The 22,153-nt window shown below is 42.8% G+C and overlaps 2 protein-coding genes across 3 annotated transcripts in view; one reads left to right on the top strand and one right to left on the bottom strand.

Moving 5' to 3' along the window:
• Nucleotides 1–22,153, top strand: part of SYN2 (synapsin II) — a 240,222-nt gene that overhangs the window by 171,873 nt on the left and 46,196 nt on the right.
• TIMP4 (TIMP metallopeptidase inhibitor 4) lies at nt 989–21,402 on the bottom strand. Of its 2 annotated transcripts, none has more exons than XM_074283892.1 (5): nt 21,305–21,402; nt 11,775–11,872; nt 7,234–7,348; nt 3,644–3,768; nt 989–1,801 (listed from the first exon to the last, which is right to left on the bottom strand). In XM_074283892.1, exons 1-5 carry the CDS (start codon nt 21,354–21,356, stop codon nt 1,604–1,606), a joined length of 588 nt encoding a protein of 195 aa, XP_074139993.1. In that variant the 5' UTR covers nt 21,357–21,402; the 3' UTR covers nt 989–1,603. The 2 variants fall into 2 exon arrangements, with proteins under 2 accessions (XP_074139993.1, XP_074139992.1); XM_074283891.1 differs by lacking the exon at nt 21,305–21,402 and adding an exon at nt 20,150–20,721.

Raw genomic sequence — 22,153 nt, 5'->3', positions numbered from 1 at the left:
GCTGATGCTAAGTATAAGCTTTTGTTTTTAGTGGCTCCTATCTGAAGTGTCTCAAAAATAGTCACACAGAGGTACTCTTGCACGAAGTCTTTTAGGACACACTGAACATATAGTCCACTACGAAGGGTTTCCTCCTTGGGGAAATTATGGGAGGCAGCACAGTTTGTCCTCAGAGCAGTCACTCTGGCCTTTTCTTCCTTCAGTGTCATTCATTACTTGTTCAACCCTCTCTCTTCCACCCACTAATCTGGTCTCCAGGTGTCAAATTGACCTTATGACTCCCCTCCTTACTAACAAAACTTGCTCTCTGGGGGCAAAAGAATCTGATGATGATTCGGGGATAGAGCATCTGGTTAGTCTGTGCACAGAGAGCCCACAGCAAAGTCAGTGGAGCCTGAATTCAAATTGGTTCTTGCTTCAGATTGTGAGACTCTGGGGGAGTCCCTTAACCTCTCCCTTCTCCTCCCACTTCCCATTTCCTCCCCTGCACTTCCTTCAGACTATAAACTATAGAATAGTAACTAATCTGGATTGGAAGAGAGGAATTTCTTTAGTGGGGGTTCCCTACACTCCTAAAATCACAAGCCTGGATTCCCTCCCCTTGCAAAAAAGAGGGGGTTTAAGTGTAACCTTCTATGCAGGGGCATCTTTTCATTTTAATAGTGAAACAATGGTACTTGTTTGGGTTCTCAGAGTTCTGAACCTGAGGTCGATGAACTTATTTTAACTATATTTTAACATAATCATTTTTTAGTGTAATTCCTTTCCTTTATAATCCCTCATAGCTTTTTATTGCATTTAAAAGCATGACCATAGGTTTTGCCAGACTGCCCAAGTAGTCCATGACAAGAAAGATTAAGAACCTCTGAGTTATGCTAAAAGAGGGAAGGTGATTAATTAATCACACCACATCAGCAGGCAATAACTGATGCTGCCCAGGCCCTTGCCAGGGGAGAGACGAGTTGAGAAGAGATCCAGTACACACACCAAAGGTACAAGATGCTTTTTAATCATTCCCCACTCATCAGCCCATTTCACTCGCCTTGACCACAGTGGTTACTTTTGTACAACATGGGGCTATTAATAATTTGTGCCCCTCTGTACAGTATTCGGCCTGCGCCACATCAGCTCCAGACATGGAAAGTGCTTTCGTTCCCGTTTCAACCTTTTGTTTTTGGAGAGGGACAGAAACAAGCCCCAGCCTGATCAGAAAGACCAATTCATAATTACTCGTGAGGTCTTTTTTTCCAGACTCTGCTCAGTAACAGGAGCAAACCGGAGCAGAGGGGTGGGCCGACAGCCCTTTGCTGGGGCGGTCCTGCTTTTCCGGCACAGAGAGGGACTCTGGGCCCCTGACTGGCCTTCTCAGAACGGCCACCCTGTCAGGAGCTCGAGTCCTCTTCTCACTCGGCCGCTGGTTCCACACCCATTGGTACCTTGCACCAGGTTGGCAGAGTTCCTAAGCAGCGGCTACATTAAGCAGTGGGAAGCTGTGCAGGAAAGGGCAGATGGATGAAGGATGGATGGGTGGAAGGATGGAAGGATGGAAGGACGGATGGATCGGGCCTCCAGGCCAGGGGCTGGTGTATGGTAATGCTTCTCTCTAGGGCTCACTGATATCAATGAATTCCTTCTCCGGGGGGAGGCCGGCCCGGTACCAGCCACAGGTGCCATCACTGCGCTTAACACAAGCATAATGCTGGGCCTGGTGCCCATAGAGCTTCCGCTCAATCAGCCAGTCCGTCCAGAGACACTCATTGGGGCCCGAGATGGAGCAGGGCACCGTGTAGCAGGTGATGATCTAAACAGAACAGAACACGAGAGGTCAGGGGTACTGTGGAGCATTCACTGACTTCCTGAGCCAAAAGAGCTGGGTTCAAATCCTGACTCCAGTGATTATCATCTGTGTAATCTTGGGCAAAGTGCTAAGCTTCCCTCAGCTATAAAATTTCACACATTACCTCCTCTAGAGCGAAGCTTCTTAAACTCCAGTCGTGACCACATAACTGGATGTGGGGGGTCATGAAATTATGACTTATTATCAATAAATGTTTGATTTGTATACTTATTTTATTTACCTATATACCTGGGGTCTTGTAAAAAGTTCTCACACAAAAGGGGCTTACAAGTGGGAAAAGTTTAAGAACCTTTGGGGATGTATTTAGACTCACAAATCACTGAAAAAAGAATCTTAGATATAAAAGGGACTTTAGAGACATAATAACAATAACAACAATAACAGCTAACATAAATTGTCCTTGCCCTCTGCCAGGCACTGTGCCAAGCATTTCACAGGTATGATCTCATCTGATCTTCACAGTAACTGGGGAAGGTGGGCAGTATTATTATCTCAATTGTACAGATGAGGAAACTGAGGCAGACAGAGGTTAGATGATTTGTCGGCATCATACAGATGGAAGTACCTGAGGCTGAATAATAAGAATAGCAATTAACACTTAACAGAGCGCTTACCATCTGCTAGTCACTGTGTTAAGAGCTTTAAATTTATTATAATTATTATTTCATTTGATCCTTATTACCCAGGGAAGTAAATGCTATTGTTTTCCCCATTTTATAAATGAGAAAACTGAGGCAAATAGGGGCTAAGTGATTTGCCCAGGGTCCCACAGCTAGGAAAGTTCTAAAGATGGATTTGAACGTAGGTCTTTTTGACTAGGGCTCAGCACTGTACTGTCTCACTTCTGCCAACGAGAATCTACCTTTGCTTCTTACAACTGAGGAAACTGAGGCCCAGGGAGGTTACTTGGCAGGACCCAGGCAGAACAAAATGCAGAACTCAGGTCTTCTATGTCCTAATTGCAAAGGATTCTGGTTTTTTCTCTTCTCCTTCTCCTCTTCACTTGGCTAGCTTGCCAAACACACTTTGTAAACTTTTTCTTTTGCTTCCTCTGCTGAGGGAAATAAAAGATCCCAGTAGGAAGCTTTCACACTATGTTCCTTGGCCAGCCTCCCTTGGAGCAGAGAATGTAACTTCTAAAGAAAGTCTCTGCACCAGCTTGGGGGGAAAAGACTCAGAGGTCCTCTCCTCTGACCTCACATCGCAGATGAAAGATCTAAGGCTCAGAGAAATTCAGTACGATCACAGAGGTAACAAATGACATACGTGTGTGTGTGTGTATACATAAACATGCACATCCATCCATCCATCTGTCCGTCCGTCTGTCTCTGTGTATACATGTGTCTGTATATATAGATATATATAGGTGTGTATGTGTGTATATGAGTGTTTGTATATCTGTGTGTATACATGTGAGTATATATATGTATATAAATGCATGTATGAACACACACAAACAACACAATACTCATGTACATGCACATGTGTATATATCCATGTGTGTATACACACCTGCATATACATGTCAGCATGCCCTGGCCCTAACAATAGCCATTTCTAGATTTGTGACTTTGTATAATTCATAAGTAATCCTGGGCAAGCAATTTCTCTGAACCTCAGTAACTCATGAAAAAATGACAATAATTTTGGCTCCGACGGCCCGTGCTCCTGCCTGTCTTCCCTCCTATCCCTGCCATGGGAAGTGAAGCGGGGGCACCGCATGCCCAGACAGGGCACCGAGCGCCCCAGCGTCCCTTCTCCCTGCCCCGCGCCCTTCCCACTTACCTTACAGCTACAGTCGATGTGATAACGATGGTTCAGACTCTTCTTCTGTGAGAAGGACAGGTCGTCCCAGGGCTCTATGTAATTACACATATTGATGAATACTTTGCCATTTTCTATAATCTGGCCTGTAAGAAGGAGAGAAAGTCATTAGCCATGTTCCCTGCCACTTTCTGGGGGCTAATCCCTTCTGGGCACTAGTCTGAGGACATCTAATGGCAGGGGTGGGAGTGGTACTAATCAGCTGGAGCAGCCCCGGCCTGGCCTTCCCTTCTTCCCTCTCTTCCTCCTAAGCTCTGGGTTCAGGAGGAGATTCCAAAAGCCACGTGCCTCTTGGGCTGGATGTCTGACAGCAGACAAATTCTTGTGCGTGGCGTTCAAGCCCGTATACAATCCAGCCCCACTTCTCTTATACAATTTATTATTTGAAATCTCTCTCCATACATTCTCAATATCCCAACCAAAATGGCATCTCTACGGTCCCCTTGACATTTCATGGACCTTCCCCCTCTGAGGCTTCTGTTCTTCCATTCCTTCTATCCTGTCACCAAGAATGTCACCCCAGTGCCCAACACTTATCAGCCCCTACTCAAGCTTCGGAGAGCCAGGAGGAGTCATGGGCATGGAGTCGGTGCTGCTATTTCCTGGCTGTGTGACTTTGGGGGAAGCATTCACCTTCCCCGGGTTCCAGCAACATCACTTAACCCCAATTGCCTCAGCAAAAAATATAAATAGATATAGATCTCTCTCTGTCTCTCTCTCTCTTTCTCTGTCTCTGTCTGTCTGTCTGTCTGTCTGTCTGTCTGTCTCTCTCTCTGTCTCTGTCTGTCTGTCTCTGTCTGTCTGTCTCTCTCTCTGTGTCTGTTTGTCTCTCTCTGTGTTTCTCTCTCTTTCTCTGTCTCTCTTTCTCTCTCTCTCTTTCTCTGTCCCCTTTCTCTCTCTCTTTCTCTGTCTCTCTTTCTCTCTTTCTCTCTCTCTCTCTCTCTTTCTCTGTGTCCTTTCTCTCTCTCTTTCTCTCTCTCTTTCTTTCTCTCTTTCTCTCTCTCTTTCTCTCTCTCTCTGTCTCTGTCTGTCTCTCTCTCTGTGTCTGTTTGTCTCTCTCTCTGTTTCTCTCTCTTTCTCTGTCTCCTTTCTCTCTCTGTTTCTCTCTCTTTCTCTCTCTCTTTCTTTCTCTCTTTCTCTCTCTCTTTCTCTCTCTCTCTTCCTCTCTCTCTTCCTCTCTCTCTCTTTCTCTCTTTTTCTCTCTCTCTTTCTCTCTCTCTCTTTGTCTCTCTCTTTCTCTCTTTTTCTCTCTCTCTTTCTCTCTCTCTTTTTTCTCCCTCTCTTTCTCTCTGTCTCTCTTTCTCTCTCTCTTCCTCTCTCTCTCTTTCTTTCTCTCTCTTTCTCTTTTTCTCTCTCTCTCCCTCTTTCTCTCTTTTTCTCTCTCTCTTTCTCTCTCTTTTTCTTTCTCTCTCCCTCTTTCTCTCTTTTTTTCTCTCTCTCTTTCTCTCTTTTTCTCTGCCTGTCTCTCTTCCTCTCTCTCTCTTTCTTTCTCTCTCTCTTTCTCTCTTTTTCTCTCTCTCTCCCTCTTTCTCTTTTTTTCTCTCTCTCTTTCTTTCTCTTTCTCTCTCTCTCCCTATATATATATGTATACACACACACACACACACACACACACACACACACACACACACACACATATATATATATATAAATTTTTTTTTTCCCAAGGCAATTGGGATTAAGCAACTTGTCCAAGGTTACACAGCTAGGAAGTGTTAAGTGTCTGAGCCTAGATTTGAACTTGGGTCCTCCTGAATTCACTGCCCCACCTAGCTGCCCTTTATATTTCTTTATTATCCCAGAGGTTCCTCAGAGCATTCATTCAACAAAGATCAACTAAGAAGCCATCCTGTATAATAAATATGGAGCAAAGATTAGGCCACCATACTTGGAACCAGGAAGGCTGAGGTTCAAATCCCATTTCACACACTTGCCACCTGTGCTGTCCTAGGCACGTGACCTAACCACTGGAAGTCTCAGTTTTCTCCTCTGTGGAATAATAACAGAACCTACCTCATAGGATTATAGGAGAGTCAAATAAGGAGACATGACATATGTGTGTCTGTGTGTGTATATATATATATATATATATATTATATATACATATTCAATATTGTGTTTTATATATATACCTACATATATATGTGTATTGTGCAAGAATCCTATTTATACATACATGCACACACATGTGTCATGTACACATACACAAAGATGGATAAACTCCATACATTTTCCACCCATCGATCATGTAGACACCGGACCCACCCACTCGGCTCCTTGTCTGTGAGTAGTCAGGGCAGACTCTTTTGGGGTGATTGTAAATCTCATTAGGACATGATGCAGTCAGAGCTCCTTCACTCCCAACAGGAACCCCATTCAATTTGGACTTGTTGCTGGTGAACACTTGGGTGAAAAGAGCTTCCCTTTGATGCTCAGGGAGCGAGGTTTTCTCTGCTGTTGTGTCCGTCTAACAATCTCGCTTTCAGTCATTATTTGAGCACACAGGGACATCTTGTTGGAAGAAAGCCATTAAGATAGCATTCCATTGCACTAAAGCAAAGGTTTTTGATGGTCGGCCCTTAACGAACACAGTGGAATCTTCCAACCAAATGGTGTGAGAGCAAAGACACAATAAACCTATGCCCCCTATTCTAATTGTGGGTCTCAGGTTTGGGAGAGGTTTGTTCACATTTGGTAGATAGCCTTGGAAGGTTTATATAGTGTCTAGAAGTAATGTTCCTATCTGCTTCTGGTCTGACCAGCGCCATATAAAGAATATTGTACTCAAAACCAGATAGCACATTTTAAGAGAAACACTGGCAAACTGGAGCAGATCCAGAAGAAGAAGAGGAGGGGAGGAGAACTGAAAACTAAGGAATGATTGGAGATCCTGAGGCAGGCCAGGTGAAAAAGAGAAGACTCAGGGGAAAAGATAAAATAATCCAAACTTCAAAGCATTAAAGGGTCATCATGTGGAAGAGGGGAATAAACTTCTGTTTCACTTTTAAGGGTTGGACTGGTACCAAAGGAGAGGAGTTATAGGAAGGCAGATTGATTTTTCTAGTAACTATAACTTGTCACAGAATGTCTTGTAGAGGTAGAGAGTTCCCCATCAATAATATGATTCAAATGGGATTTGAACATCTGGACATTTGAACATCTATCAAAGCTACTGTTGAAAGCATTATATATACATCTATCTATCTATCTATCTATCTATCTATCTATCTATCTATCTATCTATCTATAGATAGATATAGATATAGATATATACTATAGAAAGATCTATTTTATAGAAAACCATGAGATTTTGGGATTTTTCCTCTCACTGGAACAAGTTCTTTCCATTCATAAGAAAATACAACTAATCATTGATTTCCATTCCAGCATTTAGCACAATGCATGGCATGTAGTAAGCACTTAATAAATGTTTATTGATTCATATTGATTGATCGAACCAGTGTAATCCAGTGGAGCCGGAAGCTTCAGAGTGATAGCCTCTGCTTCAGTGCTCCCCCCAAAGGGCTACTTCATTGATCCAAGACACTTACCAGTGAGGAGATACTGTTTCTTCTTATTGGCTTCTAGCCTGACCCCACACAGAGAGGAGTCTAACGGGGTGTAGACATACTGGACATCCTTTACCTTATCGAACCCTTTAAACATCTATAAGACAAATTCAGAAAAGCAAATTTGGGTGAGATGGCACTAAGATTTTGTGGCAAAATACGTATGTACATGAACGTCTCACTTTTACATCATTAACGAGACAAACTGGAGAAGTTAATGCAGGAATTGTGGGTGAGTGCCAGGCCCGGCTAAGCCAGCTTTAGTGAAAAGAGAACTCAGGACGTTCCAGGTGGTGGGAAGGTAGTTCTAGAGCTCTGATGTGGGACAGAGAGGGCAACTTTGAAAGCAGTGAGTTACAAGCCTTCTTCTCACCCTTTCTTTCCAAGGATGGCTCTAAACAGGGACACGTCCTCAGATCTATGAACTTGCTTTAAAATATATATAATTTAATATATTTATTTATATAATATATTATATTTGATGTATAATTTAATTTTTTATATTTTAATACCTACATATCAAGATAATAGACTTCCTTTATAACACTACACATTTTATTTTATGCACTTAAAAACATTCTGTGAAAGGATCCACCAGACTGCCAAAGGGTCCGTGACATTAAAAGGTTAAGAATCTCTACTGTAAGGGGATAAAGAAGAGACTGCTCCAGCTCAACCTCAGCTCCCAGAACTGGCTCCTCTGTTTTCACTCCTCTTCCTTCCTTATCCTCTTCCTTAAGCCTCTCAGGATGCAAATGAAAATCTCATCATAGTAAGATATAAATAGCAGAGGACACTTAATGTGTTATCTCTGCCAAGGTTGATTACATTTTAAAGGGAGACAATATCTTAAGCAAAAGGAAAGGCTAGCTAACAGTGGGATATCAGGAAGCAAGGACAGATAATGATGTTATTTGGGAAAGAAGACTTTCTTTCCCAAGATTCTAGTTGAGTCACATAAACAATCTCTTCTGCCATGTATGTGTATGGCTGGTCATGGCTAAGGGACATCACAGAAACACCTGCTTTGTAAGTGGTATTTTTTGTGTTTTGGAGGCACAGATCTGGGCTCTCACCTTCAGTATAATATTTATGCTGATTCATCATTAATTATATTTTCTTTTAGAATAAGACTGGAGACTCTTCATTCCACAGCTCAGAACTGACTCTAATATCATCTGGCCCATGTGATCAGTTCTAAGACGTATAATCAATTTGAGGATGAAAATAATAAAAATGCAGCAAATTCTGAAAAGTCTTTAATAATAATAATTTAATAATCTAATAATAATATAAAAAGTAACTATTAGACGAATCTATAGTGATTCTACATAAAAGTCTATGCTTTATATTTACATGTGCATGCATGTACATATGTAGCAATCACATATGTATGCATGTGTCTCCTTATTTTGAGTAGCATGATTTTGGAAATTTTAAGTTTCCTATTCTTTAAAGGTAAATAAGCAAATCTTTTAAATTTTTAAAAATAATAATTTAAAATGTTTTAAATTTAAAATTTAAAAATGTAAATAGATTCAAATAAATTTAATAATTGAAATTTTAAAGTTGAAAAAAATTACTCATGTGGCCCTCAATGGAGGCTTTCCACACAGATATCAGCACACAAAAGGTCCCCAGTGAGATAGTCATTGAAGAATCACTGGCCTTAGAGTGTGAGGATTTAAATTTGGGTCCTAACTCTGCCATTCACACGTTGGGTGACTTTAAACAAGTGATTTTCTCTCCCCTCAATTTCAATTTCTTTATCTATAAAATGGGGAAATGTAACTATTTCATAGGGTTGTTTTGAGAATCAAAGGAGAGATTGTATATAGAAGGAAGGAAACAAGCATTTATTAAGCACTTACTGTATATCACTGGGGCAACTAGGTGATGTTGCATTGGATAGGGTACCAGGTCTGGAGTCGGGAAGATTCATCTTCCTGAGTTCAAAACTGGGCTCAGATACTTCCTAGATGGGTAAGTTAATTTACCCTGTTTATCTCCATTTCCTCATAAAATGAGCTAAAGAAGGAAATAGCAAGCTCCTTCGATATTTTTGCCAAGAAAGCCCCAAAGAGGGTCATGAAAAGTCATATATGATTGAAAAAATAACCGAACAAGGGCTTTACAAATATTCTCTCATTTGATTCTTCTGGGAGGGTTGGTGCATTCCTACGTGGCTTGTTCAGTATCACACAGCTGATAAGTTTCTGAGGCTGGAGTTGAATTCAGATCTTCCTGACTCCAGACTCAGAGCTCTATCCACTGACCATCAGCTGCTTTTTTTATGTATGTGAAAAGATGGTATTGTTATTAGAGATGTGACCTTACAGGCAGGGAGCTCTGAGTGGAAACAGTGCCTCATATTTATTATCTTTGTGACCATTGGCAAGTCCCTTAGTTTCTCTATTTATCTACAAAGTACATCAATGACAAGGCAATGATAATTACATCATTATAATTTAATGGCAGTTCTGAAGTTAAAATAAAATTATGTAAGAACACTTTTTAAAACGGAAAAATGGCATAGAAACAACCATTTTATTATTATACTATTGTAGTAGTTGAAAAGTAGTGTAGATGTAGACCCGAGATGTCATACAGGCAGGAACCAGATTAAAATTAATTGGGGAACAGTTACCAAAATAAATTTAAAAACATTAGGATATAGAGCATATTAATATATAATTTTCTTTTTTGAAAATTTTAATATTTTATTTTTCCAATTAAACACAAAACAAGTTTTAAGCATTCTTTTAAAATTATGTATGGTTTTTTAAAACCAATATGAAGCTCATAGAGACTCTTATGGGGGAGGGGATTTCTATTTGAGCTTGACATCACTAGTGTAAAGAATAGAAATTTGACTTTAAAGTCAGGAAAACCTGGATTCAGGTCCAACCTGAATTTGACACATACTAGTTATATGACCCAGAGCAAGCCATTTAAAGATGTAACAAATACTCTGAGACTAAGATGTATGAATTGTATGTAAATAGAAATTTGTGATCTACATAGAAACTTCCTATGTTTTTGGTTGTGTGTGTGTGTGTGTGTGTGTGTGTGTGTGTGTGTGTGTGGAAACAATTATATTTGACAAATCCATAATAAGAAAAAAGAAAAAAAATTTAGAAGGCATTGTAATTTCTGGCACAGGTACTGAACTGGGAATTTCCACATTAGGAGTTCCTTATATGAATGAACGTCCAATTTAAATGCAATTTAAATACGGCAAACAAATATATGTAGGTCTGAGACTAGGATAGAAAACCCTTTTCTCCTCCTTGCTTTGGGAGATTAGACTAATTAATTAGGGGGAATGCTTTAGACCTGCCTTGATGCTCACCTTCCAAGTTGTATATGATATTATGTACATGGATAGCTCTGAAATACATTCTCCTGGGGAGGGAAACACCTTTAGCTCTTGTCCGTAGATGCTATCATGGAGATGAGCTGCTGGGCAATGGAGAGCAAAGCCTTCCATAAAGGAGACATGGGACAAGCACCAGTGTTGGTCTTGCCCCCATGACATGGGCTATATAGAATCCATCTGGCTAGCTATGAGGGAGGCAATGAGTCATAGACCCTTTGAGCAAACTATTTCATCTCCCTTCACACTCATGTCCATAAGATGAAAGTATTTTCTTGCTCTAAATTTTATGGTCAAGAGCACCCCTTTTCCATTAGATCCTCTAAAAGTACAAGTGTTCACTATTTCTCACCTTAAAACACCATGTTTTCTCAGGAACCAAAGAGGAGCCAAATAGCACTTAGAGAAGGATCTAATGTTGTTGTTTTTTTAAGAATTGTTTTGGCCACTTCAACACTTAAGAGTCTACACTATTACTCCATCCCTTCCTTTTGTTTCATGGCATCCCATCTCTTCCATTTTTCCATGTGACTGAGCATAGAAACTTTTTTGAGGTAATCAGGGTTAAGTGCAGGGTCACACAGCTAACTAAGTGTCTGGAGCCACATTTGAACTCAGGTTCTCCTGACTCTTGGGCTGGTTGCTTTGTCTACTTCCCCCCAATCCAAAAAATTACTTTTAAAAAACATCCTGATAACAGTATTTCAATAACATCGGTTTCCTTGGCATTCCTAAGAATTTGACTTTATACATTTAAAACCATCATTCTGAGAAAGGATTTATAGGTTTACCAGATTGACAAAGGGGCTTATAACCCAAAAGATTTAAGAACTTCTGTGCTTGGAACTTGGAACTTGATGGTCTTTGACAAAAGTGAAGAGTTAGAAGAGTCTGTTGTGTCTCTTTATAATTGACTCACTCACTCTGGGACTCTGGATAAGTCATTCTTCCTGCCTCAGGTTCTCCATTTATAGAAGAAGATGCTGACTATTGCTCCTCCCCCCACATCCTAATTGCATCTTCATTGGATTATTGTTGACCCAGCTATTCCCCCAGAATGAATCCATCCTGTCCCATTCATGTCCCAAAACATGGATCCCAAGCAGAAAACCAAAAAGAAAGGACTTTCTGGCCCTTCTCTTTTTACCTTTATCTGTTTGATTTCATATTGGATCATTTTCTGGGTGTCAGCTGGATCCTCACTGGCTGGGACCACTTTTTCACTGGACACCTTTGCTCGGATCACTGCAAAGAAAGAAGAGGAAGGACCCATTAGAGGGGGAGGTTTAGTGGCCTGAAAAACTTGTCATGGTCCCTTTGGTCCTAGAAATTGGATGAGCCACAGGCTCCTGTGTCAGTTATCCTGGAAGATGGAAACAAGCAGGGCTGAGACGTCTGAGGTTTGAAAAAATCTGTTCTCTGAAAAGCCAGACTGAAAAAGGTCCCATAGGGAATGGTTATTTGAGTTATAGTATTTTTTAGTATAAGAACTTAGGGGAAATGCTACTTGCTGTAGGTTGTTTGAAGGATGGATCTATGATATGGCAGAATGTGTATTAGATGAACTGCATCCTGGTTCTGCCACTAAATAGCTGTGCGTTCTTGAGCAAATTATTTCTCTTCTTTCTTCATCTACAAGATGAGGGTTACATCACCTCTCTCTCTTCATGCCAGGATTGATGTGAAAGTTAAAGGAGATAACGTACACAAAAGCAATTTGAAAAAACATATTTTATTGATTATAGGGACAATGTCATGATGTGTGGTTATAGTTATGATGTCATGATCACCATTATGGTATCATGATCATATTTATGATGTCATGATTATCCTTGTGATGTCATGGATGCCATGATGCTATGAATATAATTACGATATTGTGATTATAGTTATTATAATGATGACATCATTATTATAGATGATACAGCAACTACAGCTATAATTATAATGATGATTATAATTATGATATCCTCGTTATAGTTATGATTTCATGGTACAATTGGAATGTCATGATTATAGACACCCCCTGGCTGTTAAGCAAGTTTAAGGAAGTTCATTAATGCCCTGAGTTGGAATTTCTTGTTTCGTTCATGTTGCCCCTTGCCCCTCTTCCCCTGGGTCACTGAGTAGCCAGATGATGCAGAGGATAGAACAATGGATCTGGAATCAGGAAAACCCACTTCAAATCTAGCTTCCATTACCTAGCTGTGTAATCCTGGATGAACTAGTTAAGCTTTTTTTTTTTTTTTAAATCTCAATTTTCTCATCTGTAAAATGGGGATAATAATAGCAAGTATCTTGCAGGGTTGTTATAAAGATCAAATAAGATAACTTATAAAGCATTTAGTACCTGTCTGGCACATAGTAAGTGCTTAATAAATGTTAATAGTCATCATCATCCTCATCCTCATTACTAAGTTACTTTTTATCTGTCTCAAATTTCCTCAGTTGTAAATGGGAATGATAATAATGATATCTACTTCCCAGGGTTGTTGTGAGGATAATAATTGTAGATAATAATAATTGTAAGATAATATTGGTAAAGTGCTATGTAAATTCTAGTAATTATTGTTATTCTTACCTAAGGCTAGTCTTTGGGGAACCAGGAAGGCAGGATAATGAGATCAAGCAGTGGTCTAAGTGGTGAAGGAAGACTTGAAGAAAGGTTAGAAGGGCTTTGTAGCCGTTGTAGGAAGGGACAAGAACACAAGTATATGTTGAAGCTCACCTGAACACTAGAATCTCAGAAACTCAGATTTGGAAGAAAGGGAAATGGAAGAGGACAGGAATAATGCTTATTAAGCACCTACTAGCACCATACTAAATGGTTCATAAATATTACCTCATTTGACTTTCCCTCTTATAACAATCTAATGAAGTTGGAGCTATATTGCCCCCATTTTACACATGAGGAAACTGAGGCAAACAGCATTTAAGTGATTTGCCCAGAGCCCCACAGCTAGCAAGTATCTGAAGCTGAATTTGAACTTGGGTCTTCCTGATTCCAGGAACAACACTCTATCAGATATTCCACTATAAAGAATCCCCTCCTCCAACCTGATTTAGAAATTCCTTCTACTACATGCTTGACTGCTGCACAACTGGCCTCTGCTTGAACACACAATGAACATCATTATCTCATAAGGTGGCAGCAGCCCACTTTGTCATTGGGACAGCTCTCACTGTTAGAACATTTTATATTGAATTCCCAGTTACTGTCACTCAGGGGTTTAGGCTTTGCCCTCAGAAACAGCACAGACTGAGTCTTTTCCTTCTTCACTTAATGTCTCTCCATCCATTTGAACAAAATTCTCATCCCTTTTCCCCAAGTCTTTTCTACTCAGGCTCCTCCCTTTCTATCCCCCCCTTTTAGCCATCCCTTATGTCATAGCCATTTATTATGAGTCTATTCTATTCAAGGCACTGGGGATATGAAGAGAGAAAAAGAACTGCCCCAGCCTTTAAGAAGTCAACATTCTGCAGGGGATGCTGCTTAGGTATTGTTATTTATCCTTTTTCTCAAAAAAAGGACCATGAAATCAGGGAGATAATGCCATACATTTTTGTTGGTAAAGGTAATGCCTCACCTGGAACTCTATATTAATTGAAAACATAGTCCCCATCTTTAAAAAATGGAGGCAAGAGAGAGAGAATTGCAAGTTTGGGGAACAGTTAGCAGATCAATTTTCCTGACATGCACAGTGCATGAAAGTCGGCACCCAAATGATGAAAGGCCTTTAAATGAGGAGTTTGAATTTGGCAGTAGCGACCCATTGATGGTTCTGGGGGATGAAAGTGACACAGTCAGCCTGCACTTTATTCCATAGCTTAGATTTTAGTGGGGAAATGTCTGATATAGAAAGCACAACTGGAAGGCTGTCACAATAGTCCAGGTAAGAAGGAATGAAGGCCTGAAGTAGGCTACTACTTGGAGATGTTAAATAACTTTGTGGGGAGTATTGGGGTCTGATATACTTGGAGCCAGCTTAAAATACATTGGGAAATATTTAAGAAAATAAAAATATAGTTGGGTATTTGTGATATTCAGTGGTTTAGCTGTATCTAACTTTTTGGATTCCCATTTGGGGTTTTCTTAACAAAGATAATAGAGTGCTTTACCATTTCTTTTTCAAGCTCATTTCACAGATCAGTAAACTAATACAAGTAGGATTATGTGAGTTGCTCAGGATCACATAACTTATAAGTGTCTGAGACCAAGATTTGAATTCAGGTTTTCTATCTCCAGACTCAGTACTTTATCCACTGCACCTCTTTGACCCCATAGCATAGATAATGTTAAATTAGTGGTTTTCTAACTCAATGTGCAACCATCAGGGATCCTTTTATGTAGTTTAGTGACCTCATTTTCTAGTGTAGTTCAATATGGGAAACAGATGTTAGAGATGTGGAGTGGAGGGAGAATTAGCTGAACTGGGCAACTGAGGGACTGGGGAGGTAGTGATACATGAAGTTAATAGATAGACTAGATGTCTCTGAGGTTATAAACTTGGGTTACTAGGAGGATGATGGGACCACTAACCCAGATAACAAAGTTTGCAGGAAGAGCAGGATGATTAGCTAAGATGATGAGTTCAGATTTGGGCATATTGAATTTAATGTGCCAAGAGGGCATCCAGGTAAAATTCATCTCCTGGAAAATCATCACACCCCTGGGAGTTCTCACTTTCCTCATTTGTAAAGTGAAACTGTTGGACTTGATGTTCCAAGGTCCCTTCAAGCTCTAGATCTGGTCCATCTCATGGGCACCCATCTCTGGGTGTTATCCAAAGCAGGTACCCACCTACTAACTTCCTGCATACTCATCAGCAGCTTCATCAGGAAAAGCACTCAGTAATAATAGCTAATATAGACTTGATCCTCAAGCAAGCTTCTTGAGGGTAGGGAATGTCAGGAACTTAATCAGTGCTTATTGAATTGATTTTCCCAACTACCCCGCATGAGGTGACCTAGAGTCAACACAAAAAAATAAAGATAAAAGGCTGGAACTGGAGGCAGAAAGACCTGGATTCAGATTCCACTTTGCACACATTAGTTATGTAATCCTGAACTTAATCTATTTCTTCATTTCTGAAATGACCAGATGGACCCTAAGATCCCTTCTAGCACAAAACATGCTCCTTGGTGGCAATGGATAGCACACCTGTTTACCTCAATTTCCTCATCTGTAAAATGAACTGGAGAAGAAAATGGCCAACAACTCCAGTATCTTTGCTAAGAAAACCCCAAATAGGCCCTGAAGAGTCCAACGTGACTGAACAATAATAAGAGGTGGGTGCTATTATGATCCCCACTTTTCAAATGAGGAAATAGAGGCTCAGAAAAGTTAAATGGCTTGCCCTGGATCACCCGGTCATTAAGTGTAAAGAGGCAGATTGGGAAATATTTTCCACTAGTACCACTTTTATTGTCCTTAACAATCTCCCTTCCTCATCTCACTAGATCCCTGGTGTTTTGAGTAGATAATCCAAGAAAAATGTTCCAAAGGCAGCCCATCTGAACAGGACTAAGTGCTAGTGGCAAACAGAGCTGAGGCCACAAAAATGTCGCATCAGGTCCAGAAAGCCATTACTCAGTATGCAGAGAGGATTTCTCAGGCCATAGAAATGCTAATTGGGGGTAGGGTTGGAAATTCACGTTCTACATTGGCTGTGGTAATGAAGGGTTTATAGGCACTCTGACTAGAATGGGGAGCCAGGGAATGGAAGGGACCACAGCATGCCCACTTTTTTCCACATCTCTTTGCCTAAAGATTTTGGAGTAATCAGATCTCAGCTGTATAGGGGACATTAAAGGGAGAAAGGAAATCACCCATTGAAAAGTCCCCTCTTCCATGAATTCTGAAGGTCAGGAGGCTCTAAATAGTCCAGGGAGTGATATAGTGGGAACTGCAGTAAAACCTTGATTTCTTGGAACCAAACTATGTGAAAGATTCAAAATTAACTAAGTGTTGCTAATTGAGAAGGATCTGTAGCATCCTGGATGGCATCCCTGCTAGCTAGTGTCCCATATCTCTTCTCCCTTTTCTGGCCAGACTCCTAGAGGAGGATATCTATAATTGATGTCTCCTTTTCCTTCTCTTCCTCCCTTCTTAACTCTCTGCTGTCTGGTTTTTACTTCATTACTCTAATGAAGCTACTGTCTCCAAAAGTACCAATGATCCTTTGATTACCTATGCAATGGCGTTTTCTTCAGCCCTCATCCTTCTCAGACTACCACCTTTGACATCATAGATCACCTTCTTTCACTTTGATGCACTCTTCCGTCTATTTTCAAAATACTCTTCTCTGCTGGTTCTCTTCCTACCTATCTGATGGTTTCTTCTCAGTCTCCTTTGCTGGATTTGAATCCACTCCCACTGGTGAATGATGGGCAGGTGTGCCCCAAGGCTCTGTCCTGAGGTTTTTTTTTTTTTTTCTCTTCTAACTCTATTTATTCAACTTTACTTGGTGATCTCATCAGCTCCCATCATTTTAACTACCAACTATGCAGATAATTCTAATATTCATTTGTCCAACATCCATCTCTTTCCTGATCTCTAGTCTCATGTTTCCAACTGTCTATTGGACATTTTGAATTAGATAGTCCATACATATTTGAACTTCAACATGTTTAAAACTGAGCTATTTCTCTTTCCCCCCAACTTTCCCCTCTTTCTGACTTCATTATTGAAGCTATCACCATCTTTCCAGTCACCTTGCTTCAAAATGCAGATATTACTTTAACTCCTTAATCTTTCTCCTCACTCCCCCTCCAATCAGTTGTTAGCTCTGCCATTTCTAGCATATCTCTCATTGTATGCTTCCTTTTCTCTTCTGACACTTCCCCTGCTCTGGTTCAAGGCTGCATCACCTCCATCTAGAATATTGTAATAGTCTATTTATTGGTCTCCCTACTTCAAGTATCTCCCACTCCAGTCCATTTTCCACTCAGTTGTCAAATTGATTTTCCAAAAAATGAAATTATGATCATCTCATTTCTTCTAGTCCATCAATTTCACTGGTTCTCTATTGCTTCCAGTACCAGATGTAAAACTCTCTGTTTAAAATCCTCCATAATCTGTACCTTCCTACTGTTCCAATCTACTTACTTCTTACACTCCCTGCCTTACTCCATGTACTGACCTTTCTGTTTTTCCTTGATTTAGACAAAACATCTCCCACCTCTTATTTTCATTTGCTATCCCATGCCTGGAACTCTCTTCCTCCCCATCTCTGCCTCCTAGATTCTGTCAATTCTCAGGTAAAATCCCACCTTCTTTGGAAGGCTTTCTTGATCCCCTTAATACAAGTGTTTTTCCTCTGTTGAATCTCTAATTTAACCTGTCTATATCTTGTTTGTACATAGTTGTCTGCATGTTCTCTCCTTCTATTAGACTGTGGGTTCCTTGAGAGCAAGGATTAGCTGCTACCCTTTTTTGGGTCTCCAATATTTAGTATATGATAGATAGTTTTTTTTAATGGTTGTAGACTGCTTGTTGACTAACAAAAAATCTATACAGATAAATAATAGTAAAAATATAAAAATAGCAATGATATTAGTATTTACTACTAATAAATAATTCTAATACTAATAATAAAATGTAAAGAAAAAGTCAAATGTTCAAAGTCTTGAATACTGTGATATTGACCATAATCACCCTTGTTGGTATTGGTTTTCGTATTTGTAAAATGAGAGGGTTGGGACAAACCTCCGCTCTAAATGCTAACTAAGTGCAGGATAAGGAAACCATTCCTAGATAACAATTTATGTAAAAAAGACACGTTTTTAGCTAAAGTCAAGTTGATAGAGTCACATGCACAATCATTGATCAAAGGCTGTTTTGATGGAATCTTAATGTCCAGAACAGGGACTTCCAATCCTTCCTGCTCAGACAATTGCCTGGAGATTTGATTTGTTCCTGGAGCTACATTTTAGGAAAGATATCAACAAACTTGAGAACATGGAGGGAACGCCAGCTATGATGATAAGGGGACTAAAACCCAAACCCAGGCTACCGTGAGACAGAACTGAAGGAATGGTTTAGTTGAATAAGCGCAGTAGGGGACTCTATTGGCTGTCTTCACCTATTCAAAGGGATGACATGTAGAAGAGGGATCTGACTCACTTTGCTCAGTCTCAGAGGGCAGAACTACCCGAAAGTTTCATAGGCAGATTTCCAGTCAAGGACTGCCACCCTAAAAATTACAACAGCTCAGAAGTAGAAAGGGGGAGCCTCCAGGAGTAGAGTTTCCCATTGGCTCGATGACTCCTCATGAGGGAGGGTACAGAACGTGTTCATGTTTGGGAAACTCTTCGGATTCTAACTTTGTATGGGTTTTTCCTCTAGCTTCAACTTCAAAGAGAAAGAGGTCAATCCCAAGAAATCAAGCTGAATTCAATAATTTAATTTTTTAAAAATACATCCTTGCAAGGGATGGATATGGGGAGGTTCTGGAGTCACTGCATATAGAATATGAGCCAAAGGGATCTTAGGGGTTTTTATCTTTCTCTTACAAATGAGGAAACAGAGAAGTTGTGGGTTGTCTAAAGTAGGAAAGTGGGGAATTGAATCCTGGACCTCTTCCTCTCATTCCAGGGCTCCTTCCCCTACCCCCCACGCCTGCAGTTTTCTGCATCAGCAGCTAAGGTCCTGGGCTAGAAGAGCCCGTGTTTAAAATAAGGCCCCTGCTCGCTCTTCTAACGTCCTTTCACTGTACTGAATTTTCTTAGGTGAGTAAAGGCAAGGACAGAAAGAACCCCTTGCATCCAAAACAAAAAAAGAGAATTTGGTTCTAGTCCCTCCTGGATCACAAATGTTGGGGCACTTTCCCTGTCCCTGGACCTCAGTTTCCCCATCTGTAAAGGGAATTTGGCTTAGCTCTCTAGATCCCCTTTCAGCTCTAACGGACTGGGATTCCATGCCACTGGTCATTGGGTGCCCTGGAGGACTCTTTGTACGTTTTCTTTGTCCCATAAAAACCAGTGACTTTCCACTTGTCAGATGTTGCTATAGCAATGAGTGTCTCCCGGTCCTTGGTTTAAGAGTTAAGAAGGAAGCAGTGCAGGAGTGGATGAAGGGAAGTTGGTTTTGGCTTTGGGAGAGGGGCCGGGAGGGCTGAGGAGACGGAATGTTTCTCCTGATAAAAGCCACTGGGCAAACTCTTATTAATGACCCATATGCGGGCTCTGGCGTCCCCTCCCCCCACCCTCTCCCCAGTGCAGCTGGGACAGTGCCAAGAGCGCCAGTCTGGAAGTCAGGAGACCTTTCTAATCCCGCCTCTGCCGCGATTAACTCGCTGTGCGACTTCGGACAAACCCCCGCCCCTCTCTCTGGGTCTCAGTTTCCCCAAGTGTAACACCGGGTTAGACGGCTTGGACCGGACCGACCTCCCCGGCCCCGCGATCGTCCGCGCTCAACGCCAGCGAGAAGTGCCCGCACCTCGGGTCCCACACGCAGAGGGCTGGAGCGGGGCCAGCCGCCCCGCGCGCCGCCCCCCATCCCGCCGCCCCGGGCGCACTCACCTATGGCCGAGGCGCAGAGCAGCTGCTGGGGGTGCGCGGGGGCGCAGCTGCACGCCTCCACCCGGGCCCGGAGCTGCAGGCTGAGCCCCAGCAGCAGCGCGGACAGCCACCAGGCACTGAGGGCGGCAGGCATGCTGGCAGCGCCCCCGGGCCGCGCCGGCCCGCAGAGGGGAGCGCCTCTCGCCCCGCTGCCCTCGCCGACGGGACGGCCCGGTGTGGCCCGCCGGGGCTCTCGGGCTGCGGCCGCCGGGGCGCTCGGGCTGAGGCTGGCCGCGGCTCGGCTGCGGAGGGCGCGGGCGCGGGCGCTGCCGATGCCTCTCCGACGCTGGCGCTGGCCTGGGCACTGGCGCTCCGCCTCCCTCTGCTCCGGACGGCCCCTGGCGACTCCGCTCAGGCCCAGCACCCCCTCATGTTTATCTCCCTGACACGCGACCCTCTTATTTATGGCCCCGACCCCTTGGGGCTAACCCCGCCTTCTGGGCCTCGCTCCCAGCCCATCGCTGACAGCCAGAGGCATCTTGTCTCCAAAGAGGGGGTTACCTTACTTGGTTTCGCATAACGGGGTGGCTCTGAGTCAGGAGAACTATTAATAACCGGAGCCTCGGCCCTCCCTCCTCCCCACTCCCCACCTCCCGCTCTCCCCCGGCAGCCCTCCGCGCTGGGGGCGCGCTTATTGAATCCCTGGGCAAGAAGGGGACCTGGTGGTCGGAGAGGTCCGAGCCCAGCCGCTCCGCGCGGGGCAAGAAGGGAAGGGGAGAGGAGAGGGCACCGCAGGAACCCCTCTTCCCTGCCCCACCCCGCGGGCTTCCCCCCAAAGGCAGCCAGCCTGTGAGCTGGGCCACAGTGCCCGCCTGCGGTAGGCGACACAGGGCGTCATTCAGCTGCAGGAAGTGTTTTCAATGCCCCATTTGTGAGGCCCCAAACAAACAGCAAACAGAGAGGCAGAGAGGGCTGCCTCTCTCCGAGGGACAGGCGCCAGCAACGGCAGCGCTTGAATCCCTTTCCCATGCCCAGGGTCCCAGGCTCTGCGGACAGTTGGCATCGGAACCAGCTCCCTTCCTGTGATTTTCCCTGCAGTGGGGGAGGGGGGAGGCTGGGCTTCAGACACCCAGGAACCCGCAGTCTGTCCCTTCACTCGGGCTCTCCGACTTTCACCTCTTAACTCTGCTCTGCTGACCTCCCTTGGGCTGCAGCTTTGGGGGGGCATCAAGGCCAAGGGAGAGGAAGAGAGGATCTGTACCCCACACCGAGGTCTTAACCAGAGTAGCTGGATGCTACAGGATTAGCCACATGGAAAGAGAGGAGCATGCTTGTGGTTGACAGGGCTGGTCCAGGGCTTGGCAACTTGTGGCATGCCTGCCCGAGATGGCACAAAAGGTAGGTTATAGGGCCACAGAGGCTGATGGTGTGGGAGAGGTGTGAGGGGACACGTGCTTTGAGTCCTCCCCTTATGACTTCCTGACCCACCTCGGTCATCAAAATTCCTGGCAACTAAAGGGCCAGAGAATTCTTCCAAGATATCCCTGGATTCACCTCAGCCTTGAATTTGGAGGAGCCAGGCAGGCTCCTTCAGTCTCTGTATTCCCCCTTCCCCCACATCATCACCAGCAAAGAAGTGGATGAATGAACACTTGGCACACTGATGTAAAAAGATTGCTGACTCCTAGACTGGTCTAATGTAAAAAGTGTTAAGGCAAAGTGGGCCGAGGACGAAGATCAGTGGGCAGAGAATCAAGTTCCCAGCCATGCATGTAACATTGGACAACTTGCATCCTCTTTTTGGCAAGATGCAGGCCTGAGACCCTGGCACCTAGAATTGTCAATACCACACCTTGTTTTCAATTCGGTGAAGATGCATTATGAATTTCCCAGGACTCCTTGAATTGATGAAATATGTAGCCACCAGGGCAGAATGATTTAAAGAAGATAATCTTTGCTAAAGGACACCTTCCATCCTTCCTTCCTTCCTGCCTGCCTGCCTTCCCTGCCTCCTTTCCCTACCTG

This window comes from Sminthopsis crassicaudata, chromosome 1 (genome assembly GCF_048593235.1).
Source record: "Sminthopsis crassicaudata isolate SCR6 chromosome 1, ASM4859323v1, whole genome shotgun sequence".
Taxonomy (NCBI): domain Eukaryota; kingdom Metazoa; phylum Chordata; class Mammalia; order Dasyuromorphia; family Dasyuridae; genus Sminthopsis; species Sminthopsis crassicaudata.
This window is presented reverse-complemented; position numbering and strand designations above follow the sequence as displayed.